At 44.4% G+C, this 19,133-nt stretch overlaps 1 protein-coding gene across 1 annotated transcript in view; it reads right to left on the minus strand.

Annotated features, from left to right (window-relative positions):
• Window positions 1–19,133, minus strand: part of ZFYVE26 (zinc finger FYVE-type containing 26) — a 90,169-nt gene that overhangs the window by 27,080 nt on the left and 43,956 nt on the right. The window contains exons 22-27 of the mRNA XM_053474880.1: window positions 14,892–15,068; window positions 14,406–14,652; window positions 13,187–13,282; window positions 2,979–3,145; window positions 1,459–1,595; window positions 887–918 (exon numbers count right to left, since the gene is read on the minus strand). Of these exons, the coding sequence (XP_053330855.1) occupies window positions 887–918; window positions 1,459–1,595; window positions 2,979–3,145; window positions 13,187–13,282; window positions 14,406–14,652; window positions 14,892–15,068 (856 nt within the window). The remainder of the gene's footprint in view (window positions 1–886; window positions 919–1,458; window positions 1,596–2,978; window positions 3,146–13,186; window positions 13,283–14,405; window positions 14,653–14,891; window positions 15,069–19,133) is intronic.

Genomic DNA, 19,133 nt, shown 5'->3' on the forward strand with positions numbered 1-19,133 from the left:
GGGAAACTGGTTCCAGGTTCAAAAATAACAAGCTTGAGACATTTTAGATATTAAACACTGACATTTCCCAATTAGAGCAGGCCGATGGGGATTGTGAGTTCTTTTTCCAGCTTCAGTGCAAGAAAAAAATCTAAATATCAGACTTTTATGCTACACGACACAGCTTACGCTATTAAAAGGCTACTTGTGCATTACTTCACAGAAATACATAACAGACACACCTACTAAGGAAACTGAGCCAGTTTACTCATCCAATATATATCCACACGGCTAAGGTGCTTTTTCGCAGCTGAGCCCAAATATGGCTTGCTTTTCTAAAGCACTGCATAATGCTCATCACAGAAGAGGTGCTGTAGTGCATTCCCATATACTCGTATAATCCCAGATGTGCAAGGCTTTCAGCGAAATTTTTGTGGGTGTTAATCTGGGTGGTCATCTCACATAAACAATCATAGTGACCACATCCATACTCTCCGGTGGCCTTGAGATGAGTGGCTTGGACATAAATAAACCCTTTGTGTAAACCCAGATCATCGTATCTCTATGACTCTACTGGACCCGCTGTATGGGGATGGGGCGTAGGAAAAGAACGAGCAAATCAAAGCGATGTAAAGGTCCCTCCACTTAAAGGGAACATGCAACTCGGGTTTACCCCTCTCTCTGCCCCTTCTTTATCCCATTCCCTAGGCTTTACACAATGGCCCTCTGAAGTGTAAGTTGTGGGTAAATGTTTTGAATTCATTACCCTCTGTAACCCTTTTGTGTATATATTATTTTCAAGATGAAGGAATAATTGAACTACAGTATTTTTTAAAACACAGTATATTTCTGTCCAAATGTTGTCCATATGCATACAAAGCAAAAGTAGCCATTTGTAGCCAATTACCTTCTGTATGTTCTGTTTCATCTTGTGTTTTGCTGTTGATAAAAGAAGAAGAAGTTTAATTTCAACAGGAATTAACAACTAGAACAGCAAGGCACCGCTATATATTAGAAACATCAATGGCTGATGTCGCCATCCCCTCTCCGGTTTGTACCAGCTCGTTGAAATCAATTAGCGAGTTTTACACGTATGCACATGGTGGACCCACTGTTGGAACTGCTTTGGGGAGATTATACACATATGCACGCTTAGAGGAAAGCATATCCTCCAAAGAAGATAGCTGAGACGATAAGAGAGCACAAACGCATAGAGGGGATTTTGATTATTCCAACCCTGCACTCTGATCAAAGCTGTATCTAGAACAGAAAGAAGCCCATGACATTTGTGTATTTTTTTGCCAAATCTAGGACCATTTACTAAAAACTGAATTCTAAAAGTGTCATACATTAAGCCCCTCATTTAATGGCTTTTCATTTAGTCATATGCTCAAAGTGGGTACTTCTATTTGATAGTATTCAGCCTTTGGGGTAGTCAAAAAAGAGGGAGTGCACCATTTGATAAATAGGCAGATTTACCTTGCACAGAAATAATTGTGGCACTGATCACAAACCCGTGCTGGGTTTTCCCGACAACCTTCCACCACCATTTTGTTCATGGAGCAGGAACTACAGACAAGACGTCCACATCGTCTGCAATGATGTCGGCGATTAAACTTGGGAAAAAAAAAATTACAATTAATAGTGGATTACACCATGAGTTTTGTCGGTGTATCTAATAATGTTTCATATAAGGTATGCTGTTTGGCTTTATTTTTGGAGGGGGAGGTTGTTAAGGACAGTCACATCACTATGCATGTCCTTCATCAAACCAACTTAACAAGGCTTTTGTTAATCTTTTTATTGAGTGCCTCCTGATGTGCATCAAAACGCTTTGTGAAAAGACTACCCCAATGGCCGAATTCAAAGCCAAACAGAGCACTCTGTTCTACACTGTGCAGCACTCTAGGCTAAACTGACTCTGGTGGAAGGAGCAACTACAAGAGGGCAGAGGTTTATAGTGTTTCTAATAGTGGCAAAGACAGCACAATTCTTATTTTTCAATTTTTACATTATTTGAATTTGTATGCAGAATTAACATTTAAACCTGTTACTTTACTTAAAATATTCATATGTAATGTCTATGATTAAATAAGATATTTGTTATTTTAAGACTTTAATAAAAAAATTAATTCCGCAAATTCAATATAAGAATATTTATAATCGGGAATAAGTGTTCATTTCACTCCAACACTGTAGCAAAAAATATTTTGGCCGAGGCCACCATTTTAACTACACTAAGAGGAGGAGAATCTCTCCATTTTAATTCAACTTCTTCTATTTTTATTTTATTTCTCGTTTCCATGGCAGCAGGACGAAAGAACGGGATTTTTTCATGAAATGGAACACACTTACAAACCGGGTTAGTTTACACATGTTTATAAGGAAACACTCTCAATGTGTCCTAAAACACATCGAATATAAGACAAGGTTGTCTTATAATGAGACCTCAGATAGAGGTCTGACTACAAGACTAAGATCCAGATCCTCCACAGCTCTGCAGGGGACCTGGATCCTCCTCCCGGACATGACCTTCCGGTGCTCAGCTATAGAAACCCCGGGAAGAAGGGGAGGTTGTCTACACACATTGGGCAGGAGTTCATCGGCTGCCCCCACTAGACAACAGGGAGTCTTAAGCATGGGGGACAAGTCTCTGGATGCACTGGTATGTCGGGGTGGTGGGCAGAGTGGCATAAGGGGGTATAAGGCATATCAGGGGGGCAGGCTGGCAAATAAAAGGAAGTAAAAGCAAGAACTGCATTTTTCTTATAGTTTTTTTAAAAAAATATGAAAAATAGTTTACATGTGAATTAATGTTTACTAGTAAACCTTTTTCCTATAGGGTAGTCTTATATTCCGGCTTTTTCTTTTTTTTCCTAAATTAATATTCACATTTTGGGTGGTCATCTTATAATCGAGACAATATGGTAAATACATAGGTTACAGTAGGTAAAGTATGGTACAAACCATCAGTCAGGTTTAATAAACCTAATTCTTACCATGGTGAACCTTTCACTTTTACAGACCATGCAAATTATTTCAGTTTCATCTGGTATCCACTGAGTTTTTGCTGGAGGCTTATTGGGCGGTACAAACTCTGGAGAAGACTTGTTCCTCCTCAAGCATTTTTCCTGAGAAGCTGGCGGAGTCTGAAAACGAGACCAATCTAAAACAAGATAGTGCAGTTAGAACTATGTTGCAGCTGGAACACAGAATATTTTACATGTTACCGTATTGGCTCGATTATAGGCCACACTGGAGAGGCCTGAGAACCAGCCTCCTCCCTATTGACTATGGGCCCTGGCCTTGTAAAGACTTCTGTGTGTAGGCACAGGGGTCAGTTTCTACTGATTTTTCCCCTGGTACAGTTTTTTTCATATTTCCTAAATATTAGAGGCTCTGAGGACTGTGGAGCGCCGATATTGATTTAGGATTGGACCTGTACTTTACCAATACAGATGATGTTTTGCAATAATTTCTTGTATGTCATAACTTTTCCCTGTGTCTCCCCATGTTGTCAGCTACCACCAGAAGTATATTGTCTTATCACTTGTTGAGGGGATTAACTCTTGCAGACAGCCCCTGCTGCAGGGGAAGCAGGGTTAGGATCATCCTCTTTGGCAGCCAGCATACGTCTGCGCGATGCAGACAACTCCTGCTCCTGCCGGCACGTCTGACAGAGCAGTGGCGTGACATGACATTCTGGTGCTCCACTATGAAAGCCCCAGCAGAACTACCGGCCAGCAGCAGCGAAGGTTGTCTGAGCGCAGATTTTCACCGACTGCCAGAGATGAAGATCCCGCGCAGCGCTGCAGGGGACATGTATCCTCTTCTCTGGCACCCGGCGAACGTCTGCGCGATGCACGCTGACAACCTCCACTGCTACCCGACACTTCCGCCGGGGGTTCTATGACTGAGTCTACGCGCATCATACAGATGTCCACTGGCAGCCCCCGCTAGACACCAGGGAGTCTGGGGATGCATTGGTAAGTAGGGGGGTTTAGAGTGGCATATAGGGGAGCTTAGTGGCATATCTATAAGTAAGGAACATTATGAATTAAGGGGGGGGGCTTAAAATGGCTACTGGTTTTCCAAATTTCTGTTTGTATATAACCTATGCTGACTAACTGCATAATAGATACCAAAAATGTTAAAATACACATATTCCTGTTCATTAGGTAAAATACGGTTTTACCATTACACTAATGTATACTAATACTAATGTATTTTTTCTTTATAAATACATTTTTCTTTATAATAGCACTTTAATGGTGCGGCCTATAATCGGGTGCAGCCTATCGAGCCAAACGGTATTTTGTGTAAACTCTAATAACAGCTACATTAATATTTATACTAGAACTATTTTTTTCCCCACAATATTTCAATACACAACCCTTGGCACATAGCTGTCATCCTAGGCCCACTTTGCAAAGTACACACCACATACGTAAACTCTAATAACATCAGATCTGCTGTAAAACTTTAATGCAAGCTTTTTCCAGCTCCAACACTCTCCATAAAGCCTGCTGTGCGCATCCATATTGAGTAATATTTCCCTGCAATCCCTGGTGACACTCCACAGATAGACTCGTACCCGAGATAGGGCAGAACTGAAATTATAAAACCCCTCCCCACCTAGTGACCCTCAGTGTTTTTCTTCCCTACCTCAGGTAGGGAGGGCTCATGTTCGCTTGTTGTGTTTCTTCAGCTCTCAGGTGAGCCTTGTACCGCTGCCTGTACAGCCCCTGCCTGAAGGGGCTATGGATTGCAGTTTGACCAGGACCCTGTTGGGTCTGAGGTAGTGTTTTTCATTCAGTTGCCTTCCTCGCAAGCGGGGAAACCTTGCAGGATTAGATCGCTCCACCTCCGGTTTGTGGCCTTAATATTTTTTGTATATTTTTTTTTTTAAATGGTTAGAGGTCCTCTTAGGGACCTCTTGAACATGTTATTAATGTCAGTGATGTCACAATGACATCACTTAGCTCACTATATTTTGTTTAAAAATTGTATTATTTGTTTATACTATTATCTTAATGATTTTTTTTATTATTATTTTTTTAAATAACTAACCGTTTTTTCTAAGTTTCTTTTTTCAGCATGGGAGGAGGGTGAGAAACGTGGTTTCTCACTCTCCTCCCCGCGATCCCCCTGCACCAATCACACTGATCTGTGGGGACTTGCATAGAGATCGCAGCATCTGTGCCTCAATGGAGGACAGGATATCCCCTGCAGGGTTACGGGTTACGTCAGCAGTGACGCAACCTGGAAGGGAATGCCCGATCGCGACCAGCTGGAAGCTGTTACAGGAGATCGGACAGCAGAAAGCCGGCAATGCCGGCTTCTGCTTGTAACGGGTTCACCAAGAGAGCTGTAGTAGCTCCCAGAGATCACCCACATGTATCCTCCTGTTGTCCCTGGAATCACTTCCAGCACCAGTCAGCATGCGCACCTTGGAACCCTGCTATGTGTACCCAATAAGTAGACACAACTACCTTGAACTGAGTACAGCAGGAATGAACAGTTTATTGTAGTAAAACATAGACTGATATAGCCACAGAACTTCATTAACATAAATTAACAGATACATGTATTCAACCCAACCTTTAATCCCCAATCAGCAATCCTATTGATGGGATTAATTAAACAATGGAGTTCCTGCCTGTTTGGCAGCCAGGCTGGAGCCATCTCTGACTACCTTGGGGCCTTGTATGACAGGTCATTCTGTCACATATCTCCCCTTTTAAAAAGAAGACTGAACTGGGGCCAGACCCCAACCGGGTCTGCATCCAGTTCAGTCGGACAGCACAGCTCCGTCGCTCCTGGAGTTGTGGATGCAGGGGGCTGGCAAAAGGCACCTGTCCCACTAACCAGTCCTGGGGTGCACTTAGAGCCTGGGGAGTTCGGGTCCCAGACAAGGACAACAGTCCCACTCGCCAGGGCAGGGAGACAGGGTCCATAATCTGCGGGTAGCAGGCTTGCTTTCAGTCCTCTCCAGGGGCCCCAGTAATGGACAGTTCCGTCACACACTCCATCACATATCTCCTTTTTCTGGGGGAGACTGACATCTGACAAGACCCCACACTGTTTGACTCTGAAGTCAGTCTGTATATCTGGACCACCACTGCCAGCCATAAATTGGTACTCCCCAAAACAATGTAACAAAAGAGCAGTACTCACCCGCCTGCCCTCTGCCTCTCCCGAAAAATATAACTGCCGCTGGAGAGAATTGACAATTGCACCTTCTCTCTGGAGTCTTCTCAGCCGCTGGGGAGATGACAGGGTGGCGGGGGCCCCTTCAATCAAGGGTTGGGGATCCGAGCCAGCTGTCCAGCAATTCTGGGGACCACAGGTGGCAACCACAGTCTCATCCACCTGTATGGGATACGTGTGTAACGGGTTCACCAAGAGAGCTGTAATAACTCCCAGAGATCACCCACATGTATCTTCCTGTTGTCCCCGGAATCACTTCCAGCACCAGTCAGCATGCGCACCTTGGAACCCTGCTATGTGTACCCAATAAGTAGACACAACTACCTTGAACTGAGTACAGCAGGAATGAACAGTTTATTGTAGTAAAACATAGACTGATATAGCCACAGAACTTCATTAACATAAATTAACAGATACATGTATTCAACCCAACCTTTAATCCCCAATCAGCAATCCTATTGATGGGATTAATTAAACAATGGAGTTCCTGCCTGTTTGGCAGCCAGGCTGGAGCCATCTCTGACTACCTTGGGGCCTTGTATGACAGGTCATTCTGTCACATATCTCCCCTTTTAAAAATAAGACTGAACTGGGGCCAGACCCAAACCGGGTCTGCATCCAGTTCAGTCCGACAGCACAGCTCCGTCGCTCCTGGAGTTGTGGATGCAGGGGGCTGGCAAAAGGCAGGGAGACAGGGTCCATAATCTGCGGGTAGCAGGCTTGCTTTCAGTCCTCTCCAGGGGCCCCAGTGATGGACAGTTCCATCACACACTCCATCACATATCTCCTTTTTCTGGGGGAGACTGACGTCTGATAAGACCCCACACTGTTTGACTCTGAAGTCAGTCTGTATATCTGGACCATCACTGCCAGCCACAAATTGGTACTCCTCAAAACAATTTAACAAAAGAGCAGTACTCACCCGCCTGCCCTCTGCCTCTCCCGAAAAATATAACTGCCGCTGGAGAGAATTGCCAACTGCACCTTCTCTCTGGAGTCTTCTCAGCCGCTGGGGAGATGACAGGGTGGCGGGGGCCCCTTCAATCAAGGGTTGGGGATCCGAGCCAGCTGCCCAGCAATTCTGGGGACCACAGGTGGCAACCACAGTCTCATCCACCTGTATGGGATACGTGTCCCCAAGTGCTGGTTTCGTACCATCCTCTAGTGGAGGGACGTCTGATGTGGGAGGGCAGAGGCCAGCTGCACTCTGACCTGGAGAAATCTCTTTTATAGGGTTTGCGGGCACCTCCAGTGCTGGTAGAGAGGGGCCGTCCTGCCTCTCTCCTGTTGCCAGTATTTCGGCTGGGGTGGTCTGAGCGAGCACTGCGGGAGCGTCATGGTCAGACTCAGGAACAAGGGGGAGGGGTGGGCAGAGAACAGCAGCACTCTGCCCTGTTGCCAGCGCTTCTGCTGGGGAGCAGGGATCTGGGCCAACTGCCAAACATTCCGGGGACCCAGGTGTGGAAACCGCAGCCCCATCAACTACCACAGTCTCTGGGGCTGCCTGACTGGACCCTACAAGGTTGCTGTAGTCAGGCTCGGGAAACAGGGAAAGGAGCAGGCAGATGCCAGCGGCACTCTGCCCCGATGGCAGCTCTTCTGCTGGGTGGGTGCTTGTGGAGACCGCAGTGCCAGCTACTACACCCACAAAACCTTCTTCCTTTTGCTGGGAAGGGAAGCCAATTGCAAGCCATCCCGGACCAACATCCTCAGATGTAAAATCAATTAAATCCACAGTCTCTGGATCTGGTTGTGGTGTACAGTCACATAATTCCGCTATCGGATCTGGGTTAGCTGTCCAGTAACCCTGTGACTCAGTCCCATCCACCCCTTCTGGGTCAACATCCTCAGGTGACCACGCAGTAAAATCAATGAAATCCATGGTCACTGGGGCATACTGTTGCACATGGTCAAATAACTCTTGATATGCCTGTTCCAGTTCCCATTCTTGTGTGACCAAATAATCCAGGTCAGCCCACAGTTTAGGCACGTATGGGATATCCTCCTCCCTTCGCTCCTGGATGTCTTCCTCACGACACTCGGATGCACTACCGAAGTCGGGATCCTTTTCTATAAATTCCAATAATAATCCCGGGCCGCCGAAGCCATAGCCCTCTGTGGGACCTTCATCATCCAGCCCCAGGCACATCTGTGCTGCGTACCACCGCAGAGCCCGATATCCATCGTCCAACCTCAGCTCTGTCTGGACCAGCACCTCCAGCTCAGCCACCCATTCCTCTTTGGGCTGCTTCCCCAAGAACGGCATCCGCAACTTCCGCTGGAGCCAAAACCTTTCCTCAAAGGTTGGGAGGCTTTTCCCCTTGTACTTAATTTCCAAGTGGAGAACCTCCCTCCAGAGCTTCAGGCGTTTACAATTCCTCTTGATCAGCTCTGCGTAGCTGACTTCCATTCTCTTTCCTGGAGATAGATCCCAGTGCAAAGGACGTGTCCCTCAGACTAGGAGGCAATCCCGCCGCTTGACACCAATGTAACGGGTTCACCAAGAGAGCTGTAGTAACTCCCAGAGATCACCCACATGTATCTTCCTGTTGTCCCCGGAATCACTTCCAGCACCAGTCAGCATGCGCACCTTGGAACCCTGCTATGTGTACCCAATAAGTAGACACAACTACCTTGAACTGAGTACAGCAGGAATGAACAGTTTATTGTAGTAAAACATAGACTGATATAGCCACAGAACTTCATTAACATAAATTAACAGATACATGTATTCAACCCAACCTTTAATCCCCAATCAGCAATCCTATTGATGGGATTAATTAAACAATGGAGTTCCTGCCTGTTTGGCAGCCAGGCTGGAGCCATCTCTGACTACCTTGGGGCCTTGTATGACAGGTCATTCTGTCACAACGTGTCCCCCAGTGCTGGTTTTGTACCATCCTCTAGTGGAGGGACGTCCGATGAGGGAGGGCAGAGGCCAGCTGCACTCTGACCAGGAGAAAGCTCTTCTATAGGGTTTGCGGGCACCTCCGGTGCTGGTAGAGAGGGGCCGTCCTGCCTCTCTCCTGTTGCCAGTATTTCGGCTGCGGTGGTCTGAGCGGGCATTGCGGGAAAATCACGGTCAGACTCCGGAACAAGGGGGAGGGGTGGCCAGAGACCAGCATCACTCTGCCCTGTTGCCAGTGCTTCTGCTGGGGAGTGTGGATCTGGGCCAACTGCCCAACATTCTGGGGACCCAGGTGTGGAGACCGCAGTCCCATCAACCACCACAGTCTCTGGGGCTGCCTGACTGGACCCTACAAGGTTGCTGTGGTCAAGCTCGGGAAACAGGGAAAGGAGCAGGCAGAGGCCAGCGGTACTCTTTCCCGATGGCAGCTCTTCTGCTGGGTGGGTGCTTGTGGAGACCGCAGTGCCATCTACTACACCCAGAAAACGTTCTTCCTTTCTCTGGGAGGGGAAGTCAATTGCAAGCCCTCCTGGACCAACATCCTCAGATGTAAAATCAATTAAATCCACAGTCTCTGGATCTGGTTGTGGTGTACAGTCACATAGTTCCGCTATGGGATCTGGGTTAGCTGTCCAGTGACCCTGTGACTCAGTCCCATCCACCCCTCCTGAGTCAACATCCTCAGGTGACCACGCAGTAAAATCAATGAAATCCATGGTCACTGGGGCATACTGTTGCACATGGTCAAACAACTCTTGATATGCCTGTTCCAGTTCCCATTCTTGTGTGACCAAATAATCCAGGTCAGCCCACAGCTCAGGCACGTATGGGATATCCTCCTCCCTTCGCTCCTGGACATCTTCCCCCCGACACTCCGATGCACTACCGAAGTCGGGATCCTTTTCTATAATTTCCAATAATAATCCCGGGCCGCCGAAGCCATAGCCCTCTGTAGGACCTTTATCCTCCAGCCCCAGGCACAGCTGTGCTGCGTACCACCGCAAAGCCCGATATCCATCATCCAACCTCAGCTCTGTCTGGACCAGCACCTCCAGCTCAGCCACCCATTCCTCTTTGGGCTGCTTCCCCAAGAACGGCATCCGCAACTTCCGCTGGAGCGAAAACCTTTCCTCAAAGGTTGGGAGGCTTTTCCCCTTGTACTTAATTTCCAAGTGGAGAACCTCCCTCCAGAGCTTCAAGCGGGTACAATTCCTCTGGATCAGCTCTGCGTAGCTGACTTCCATTCTCTTTCCTGGAGATAGATCCCGCTGTCCAACGCCTGATCTCCTGTGCAGCAGCAGGGATGTGTCACATGGGATTCTTGGGATGCGTTTTTTTGGCGTTAAAGGATTTGTTTTATTAATTTAATATTATAAAAGTGTCCAGAGATGGTTTACGGTTATAAAAACAGAGATATTCCCTGGGTGCTTCTGCTGCTTTATGGTAATTACAGTAAAGCTGATGGTAACAGTTGAACAGAGAGGTTTGGGCTCAGGCACTGTGTATGAAGATTTAACATCCATGCACAAAATAACCACTGCCAATAATCAAAATGGCCACCACAACTCATTGTAATACTATTGCCTGCCAGTAACCAAAACAGGGCTGGACATGCGCAAAATGTCATATACAGATGGGGACACGCATCTTCAGACAGATTCGTCTGAGATATTACGCAATATGGATGCGCACAGTAGGCTGTATGGAGAGTGTTGGAATAAAGTGTATTTCTTATATCCTTGCATTAATGTTTTACAGCAGATCTGATGTTTTTAGAGTTTAAAGAATTTAAAGAAACCTTTTTTGTCCCACTACAGTTGCCATTTAAGTACTGAAGTTTTAACATTTTTACACCATCCCAACAAAGGCTGGTAGATCCTTGTACAAAAGAGAATAAATTCTTTTACAAATGTTGATGTTTAGCTTAATGAGGAGAGTAAGAAGTTCAGATGGCTGCTCACGTGGTGCACACATTCAGGGCCGGCCTTTGGGGTGTGCGACCTGTGCGACCGCACAGGGCGCCACACTCCAGGGGGCGCCGCCGCGGGGTCCGCCGCCGCCGCAGCGCGGTCCGACGCCCCTGCCGCCGCGGGGTCCGCTGCCGCCAGTATGGGGGCACCCGGCACCCCTCCAGAGACGGACAGTAATGTCCGCCGCTGGAGGAGCAGGCTCGCAAGGGAGCAGTATCGGAGGTCTTTAACAGACCTCCGATACCGCTCCCTTGTGATCCCCGCGGCAACAGCTGCTGTGCGCCGGGGTTTGCTGTAAGATCCCGGCGCACAGCACTGAAGCCGCGCCCACCGGTCTCCGTGCCCTCTGACCCGGAAGAAGAGAAGACAGAAGAACTAAGAAGAAGAGCGAAGAGGAGACAAAGAAACTGAAAGAGGAAAGGTAGGAAAGCATAGAGTGACAGTGAGAGTGGATTGGTGTATATGTGTGGATTAGTATATATGTGTGGATTGGTGTATATGTGTGGTTTGGTGTATATGTGTGGTTTGGTGTATATGTGTGGATTGGTATATATGTGTGGATTGGTATATATGTGTGTGGATTGGTGTATATGTGTGGATTGGTGTATGTGTGTGGATTGGTGTATGTGTGTGGATTGGTGTATGTGTGTGGATTGGTGTATGTGTGTGGATTGGTATATATGTGTGGATTGGTGTATGTGTGGTTTGGTGTATATGTGTGGTTTGGTGTATATGTGTGGATTGGTGTATATGTGTGGATTGGTGTATATGTGTGGATTGGTATATATGTGTGGATTGGTATGCGTGTGGATTGGTGTATATGTGTGGATTGGTGTATACGTGTGTGGATTGGTATATATGTGTGGATTGGTATGCGTGTGGATTGGTGTATATGTGTGGTTTGGTGTATATGTGTGGATTGGTATATGTGTGTGGATTGGTATGCGTGTGGATTGGTGTATACGTGTGTGGATTGGTATACGTGTGTGGATTGGTATGCGTGTGTGGATTAGTGTATATATGTGGATTGGTGTATATGTGTGGAGTGGATTGGTGTATATGTGTGGATTGGTGTATGTGTGTGGATTGGTATGTGTGTGTGGATTAGTGTATATATGTGGATTGGTGTATATGTGTGGAGTGGATTGGTGTATATGTGTGGATTGGTGTATGTGTGTGGATTGGTGTATATGTGTGGATTGGTGTATATGTGTGGATTGGTGTATGTGTGTGGATTGGTGTATGTGTGTGGATTGGTGTATGTGTGTGGATTGGTATATATGTGTGTGGATTGGTAAGGGTGTGAGAGTGATGGGTGTTATGCTGTACCATTTCCAATGTATTTTTCATTATATAATTGTGCTCTAAAGTACATCATAACTCCCATCACTCTATACTGTTCCATACAGTGGCAGAGCTGGGAGGCAGAGGCCTTGCACCCTCACCGCAGGACTTCTGAAAGGTAAGTGAACTTCAAAGAGGGAGAGGGTAGATAGTTAGGAGGGGTAGATGGGGAGAATGGAGTGAGACGGGGTACATAGGGCAATCATACTCCTATCATGCCAAGTAGTCTACGAGTACATCCTGGAATCTGCGGGCATGATAAGAATGTGATTGCTGTTAATCATATATATATATATATATATATATATATATATATATATATATATATATATATATATATATATATATATATATATATATATATATATATATATAAATATTGTTATTTAATTGTTTTGTTATGTGTTATAGTGTGGGGGGGGGGTCATATTCGGTTTCGGACAGGTAAATGCTGCACTTTTGGTTTCAGTCCAGAATTCGTTTCGGTGCATCCCTACTACTAAGCCAGACAATGAAGTGGTAGGCCTACACCACATCAATGTTTGGTGTAGTATATAGTGATTGGGGTTTTGTTACAAGTTTTTATTCCTTTCTTTTTTTGGGATGGGGGGGTGCCAGACGAGTAGTCCGCACAGGGCGCCAGAACACCTAAGGCCGGCTCTGCACACATTAAACGTGTGTTATATGCAATTATTTTCAGTAATCTGTAATCATTACACAGTGGTTAAATATACTCAACGGCACAACGTAGAAATGTAGAATACGTTTTTCTTACCAGCCACAGAGGAAGTAGGTTGATCTGTTGGTGAGAGAGATGTAATGGTTTCTGATTCTGCTGAATGACTGCTACTCTCTGGTATTCGACTAGTATCTGGATAGACAGATAGTACATTTCATGTAAGAAACCTACACTATAAAGGACAAATGCATTGGACACTTGACCATTACACCGATGGACTTTTATGACATCACATTCTAAATACAAAGACATTAATATGTAGTTGGCCCCGTTTGCAGTTATTGACAGCTTCCACTTTGCTGGGAAGGCTTTCCACAAGATTTTGGAGGGTTTTCTGTGGGAATTTTTGCCCATTCATCCAGTAGACCATTTGTAAGGTCAGGCACTTGGACGAGAAGGCCTGGCTTGCAATCCCCGTTTCAGTGCATCCCAAAGTTGTTTGATGGGGTTGAGGTCAGGGCTCTGTGTGGGACAGTCATGTCCTTCCACACCAAACTAATCCAATTTATGAACCTTGCTTTGTGCACTGGGGCACAGTCATGCTGGAGTAGAAAAGGGCCTTCCCTAAAGCATTGCATTGTCCAAAATGTCTTGGTATGCTGAAGGGCGTATACAAGACGTTTTTGTGGAAACAGTCTGTGGAAGGCACTTTTCTATTCCAGCATGACTGTGACCTCCTGGGCGAGGGTTCAATATGCTCTTGGAGAAACTTTGGCAGGCTGGCCACCCCGGGAATGTTCACCACTGCCCCAAGTTTTCCCAATTTGTAAATAATGGCTCTTACCAAAGTATAGTCCAAGAGCCTTAGAAATGGCTTTATAATCTCTTCCCAAACTGATATCAATAACTGTTTCTTATCTGTTCTTGCATGTCTTTATATTGTGGCATCATGTGCTGCTTTTTGAGCCCTTTAGCCTACTTCACTTTGCAAGACAGGTTCTATGTAACCTAATTATTTTTGGAAAATTGGTTGATTCAGTATCTAAGGGAGCAATTACTTTTTCACTTATGTCCAGGTAGGGTCGTATAGCTTATTTCCTTATATACATGAAATCATATCATTTAAACATTGAATTTGTGTTTACTCAAGTTTTATCCAATATTAAAATTATTTTGAAGATCCGAAATAATTTAAGTGTGACAAATATTTTTTTTTTAAAAAGAAAAAGGCAAGAGGTTAAATACTTCTCACAACACTGTAGATTTATAAATAATTGAATCCCCCCACAGTACAAACTAAGCATATGTCACTAACCAGATTTCCTTTCACGGAATGAAAATGGAATATCCAAGGCTTTTCCTGCATATGTACACAATAATATGTCTATATCTTCAATGCAGAGACTACAATCAAGTTCAGCCAAAAGATGCTGGACAGTTTGCACCGCAACAGAAGCCCATCCAATCTTCATATTCATCAACAGTTGCTCTACTAGGAGGAGAGGGTTGGAGATGAGATGTTGATAATCTGAATGAGCAGACTCTGGCAGTAACAGCAGTATCTAAATTGAGACAGAAATAATATAAAAAAAACAAGATGGAAAAGATAAAAAAATATATACATATAAAAACATACCACAATAAATGTATTTATCAAATGTAAACAAATGAGGAATTAAATGTATGACTTCATTGGCAATTAAAAGCTGCATTTGAGTTTGCCTTGCAAAGTGAAACTCTTTACAGTAGCTAGTATGACATTTATTTAAGTAAATACTTATTTCACTTATCTTTACCTTACCTTTGAACCCATGAACATATACTGTATCTCATGCCGACGGGTTTCTGAAAGTACATTTTGGAAATGAGACAGCAGGTAGTCAGATAAGAAATGGCAGGCAAATATGGTGGTATTTTGAAGTAATGCTTGTTCAGTGATGGCAAGCTGCAGTTCTTGGACCTTCATCCTCTGTAGTAACTAAAAGATCACAAAAACATAAGCCACAATTATTACAAAAGTATTGGGACCCCTGATCATTACGCCAACATGGACTTTTATAACATCACATTCTCAATATGTAGACATTAATAGGAAGTTGCAGTTATAACAGCTTCCCCTCTTCTGGGAATGCTTTCCATAAGAGTTTGGAGCGTTTCTGTGGGAGTTTTTGCCCATTCATGAGCTCCGGCACTGATGTTGGATGAGAAGGCCTGGCTTGCAATCTCTGTTCCAGTTCATCCTAAAGTTGTTTGATGGCATTGCGGTCAGGGTTCTGCGCGAGCCGTCAAGTTCTTCCACAGCAAACTCATCCAACTGTGTCTTTATGGACCGTGCTTTGGATTTTGCTGCCCGTTGGATAGCGGAGCAGTCGAAAGTGTAGCAACTTTATGTGTAAGCAAACAGCAGGAAAATTAGAAATTGTGTAGTGCAAATGAGCAGCTTACCCGAGGCTAAAGGGTGCAGAGGGAAAGTTTAGGACCCTTGCAATTTGCAGTAAGAGGAAGACTGATCATGTGCATTACAGAGCTGAAAGTAAGGATGTACAGCTACAGAAAATGATGTAAATGAAATGGATGGGCAAGGTTTAGATGAGAATGTTAAACGTAGAATAAAAAAAATCATTGCAAAATTAATGCAACGCCTGTGTCAGTATTAAGACCTTTCGCTTCAGAGCCAGGTGTATCAGAGCAGCCCCCAAAAAGTAAAGTAGGACATTTTGCCAGAAATTGCCACTCTTACTCTGCTAAAGGACACCATGTTCAGGAAAGACTCATGGGTGATAGCTGGAGGCAGGGTGATACAAGTGGTTTTAAATTATACTAGATGAGAATCTAAGAGTAGAGGTAATAGTGCTTGGCTTGGATTCCCTACCATGTCATTAAGGCCCAGAAGGAAAGTTTTAAAAAGGAGAATAATGAGCTACAGTGTAAAGTAACAGTGTATATGAAGCAGACACTATAAAGACAGAAGTGTACAGAATAAAAAGGAATGTTACGAAACAAAAAGGATAGCTAAATCAGAAGAGAACTAGGGTCCTCTTCTAGATTTGTTTTAATTTATTATTGTAACATAAGGTGCTCATCTATTTGTTTAAAGAATTCATTTTCAGTAAAATAGGAGATGAATTAAAATGGAAAAAAGAAGAAAACCTGTGAGACTGGGGCATTAAACATGTGCAATTTCTTTCAGGAGATTTAATTAATACCTTTTTTTTAAATTTTCTTAAGAATAATCCTCAAAATTCTCAGGTGGGCAAAATTAATTTTTTATTATTATTTTATTAGTTTAGGGCGTCTACACTGCCAGCTACAGATATGTTGTTTTTTTATGTTTGTTGCTGGATTAAATAATTATAAACTCATAAGATTAGCTGAATCTATCCGAGGCTTATATTTTGATCATAGTGGAGTGATGATTATAATTGATGTTTTTAAGGTCGGTGGAGAAGACACCACAAAACCACTCTTATGGGAAGTCTTAGTATTTTAGTAGCTGTTACGTATGTATGTTTTGTGTATTTTATACGTCTACAATTTTTTAGATGACCATTTGTAAAGCCAGATAATAATGCTGAGACGAATAGGATAAGAAAATCAAGAAGGATTTGGGCAAGATAACACCTTCATTCAGATCACCACTACGCACAATCAATAAACAGTGTTTCTCTATTGTGTGGTCTCTTCAACACACTGTGTAAGTGAACAGCAAAAAAAAATTGCTGGTGTGAAAATATACCAGATGTCACGGTGGGCAGGAGCCAGAGGCCTAAAACAAGGCATGGAAGGCAAGGGTTAAAGAAACCTATGGTGGGAGCGGTGTTGGTGGCACAGGTACCTGAGAGTGACGAGAGAAAGCAAATGGTTGCAGTGATGCCAAGCCTGCGATGGTAATGTAAGGCTAATGATATGACTGAGTTAAAACTATAGGTGAAACATGTTAACCGAGTGCCTCTATGATTTAGCTAAATTATGCCTCACAGTACCCTAAATTTTAAAATATCTGTGGTTGTCAGGTCACATGTGTCTCATACAGTTTTTTAAAGCACACATAGTAAAATGTACTATATCTATTTAAGAGGGCTCATTTTCTATGTCAGTTATTCACCCTAAAGATGGGGACTGTAAGAAATGAAGGGTGCCTTTAAAATGTAATATTACATTTAATTCATAAACATATGCTTTTAAGAAGGTTTGGGTGTATGTAAGATAGGCTATCTGGTTTTACAATGTAAAGTCATTTCTTCTCCGGAAAGAGGAGTTGGGTGAACCACTTTCTGGGAGATAGAAGGGATTCTGGAATAACTACCATATTTCCCCATGTATAAGATGCTCCTTAATTTTGGGGCCTGAAATTTGAAAAAAAATGTATCATAAAATTCATGCTCATCCTCATCACTCCCATCCATTAACTGCCCCTAAATTAAGTTAAAGACCCCATCAACCATAACTGCCCCTAAACTAACCCCCACCTCCCCTGACTTTCAGCAGCCCAAATATTAATTCTATACTGTTAGATGAGTTGCTGTTTGAGCAGTGTGCATGCTATAAGGAAAGGGGAGGGCCAACCGGCAGTGAGTCAGAAAGGGGCAGGGCCAACCAGAAGTGAGTCAGAAAGGGGCAGGACCAATCGGCAGTGTGACTGCAGGGACTTAATGGGAAGTACCGTAGTAACTACAATCTACAACCACTGTATAAGATGCACCCAGTTTTTTTTGTGTGGTAATATATTTTTATTGGGTTTTCGCAAGTATAAGTATAACAGTAGGTGAGGGAGAGGGTAGAGGGGAAGTACAGTATACCAGGATAGGTAAGGGGAAGTGAAAAAGAAGTCCCGACGCAGCGGGACTGGCAGCGTGTAATACAGTCACCAAAGAAGATCACAGGAAGTACAAAATAAAATAAAATACATATACAAAACTACAGTAGTACATGCTGATAACCATACTCAAAGCACAACCCGTGACTGGCAGTAATGGTGAATGAGCTGACTAGATTGAAGGACATCACACATGAGGAACAGAAAGGAGAAGACAAGGGATTGCGGGAAGGGGAGAGGAGCTGGGAAATGGGATCATATGGAGGACCGGGAGGGAGGGTAGAGAGAGAAGAAGGAGAAAAAAAAAAAAAAAAAAAAAGGAAGGAAAAGCGTCTCCAACAGCACCTCAAGTACCTCAAGGGCCATACCTACAGCTAAAGTCTAGAGTCCCAAAATGGCCCGAGCATCAGGGCTTGCAACATACTCCAACCAATAGAACCACATTCGATGGTATTTCTCAATTTGATCATCAGAGGACATAGTTAGTTCCTCCAGTGTTCTAATGCTTTCCACTTTCACAATCCACTCCTTGAAGGAAGGAGGTACGGGGTCCCTCCAATGAAGGGGAATCAACGCCTTTGCAGCGTTAAAAAGATGAGGCACCACCGACTTCCTATAACTGGAGATCGAGCTAGTGGTGTTATGCAAAAGGAAGGCAGCCGGAGAGAAAAGAATGGAGCAATCCGTGAACCTCGGTAAAAGCTCATGAATCTTTCTCCAGAAGGGAACTATCTTCGGGCACTCCCACCAGATATGCAGCAGCGTACCCACCCCCTCCATGCATCTCCAACAGGCATTGGGCACATCCGGAAAGGCGCCATGAAGCGCTTCAGGGGTCCGGTACCAGCGAGCAAGAAGTTTATAGGAAGTTTCTTGTAACTTCGTGCTACGCGAGCATTTATGCGTAAGAAGGAAAATTCTTTCCCACTCCCGGGGGCTCAAAGAAATCTGCAATGCCCGCTCCCAACAGCCCTGAAAGCATAGCGGGACGGCGGTCAAAGATTGTAATAGGAGCTGATATAACAACGAGATGCCATGAGCAGGCATGGAAGACCCGGTACAGAGAAGCTCAAAGCAAGTAAGTTCCCTAGTCAGAGTCCACTTCCGAGGAACCGTAGCAAGAAAACTCGTCAATTGAAGGTAATGAAATTCGTCTAAAGCGGCAGGCAATCTGTCAACCAAAATGTCCGGCAGGGGCCGCAATTTGCCGTCAGCTTAAAACCCAGA

This window comes from Spea bombifrons, chromosome 9, assembly GCF_027358695.1.
Source record: "Spea bombifrons isolate aSpeBom1 chromosome 9, aSpeBom1.2.pri, whole genome shotgun sequence".
NCBI classification, from domain to species: domain Eukaryota; kingdom Metazoa; phylum Chordata; class Amphibia; order Anura; family Pelobatidae; genus Spea; species Spea bombifrons.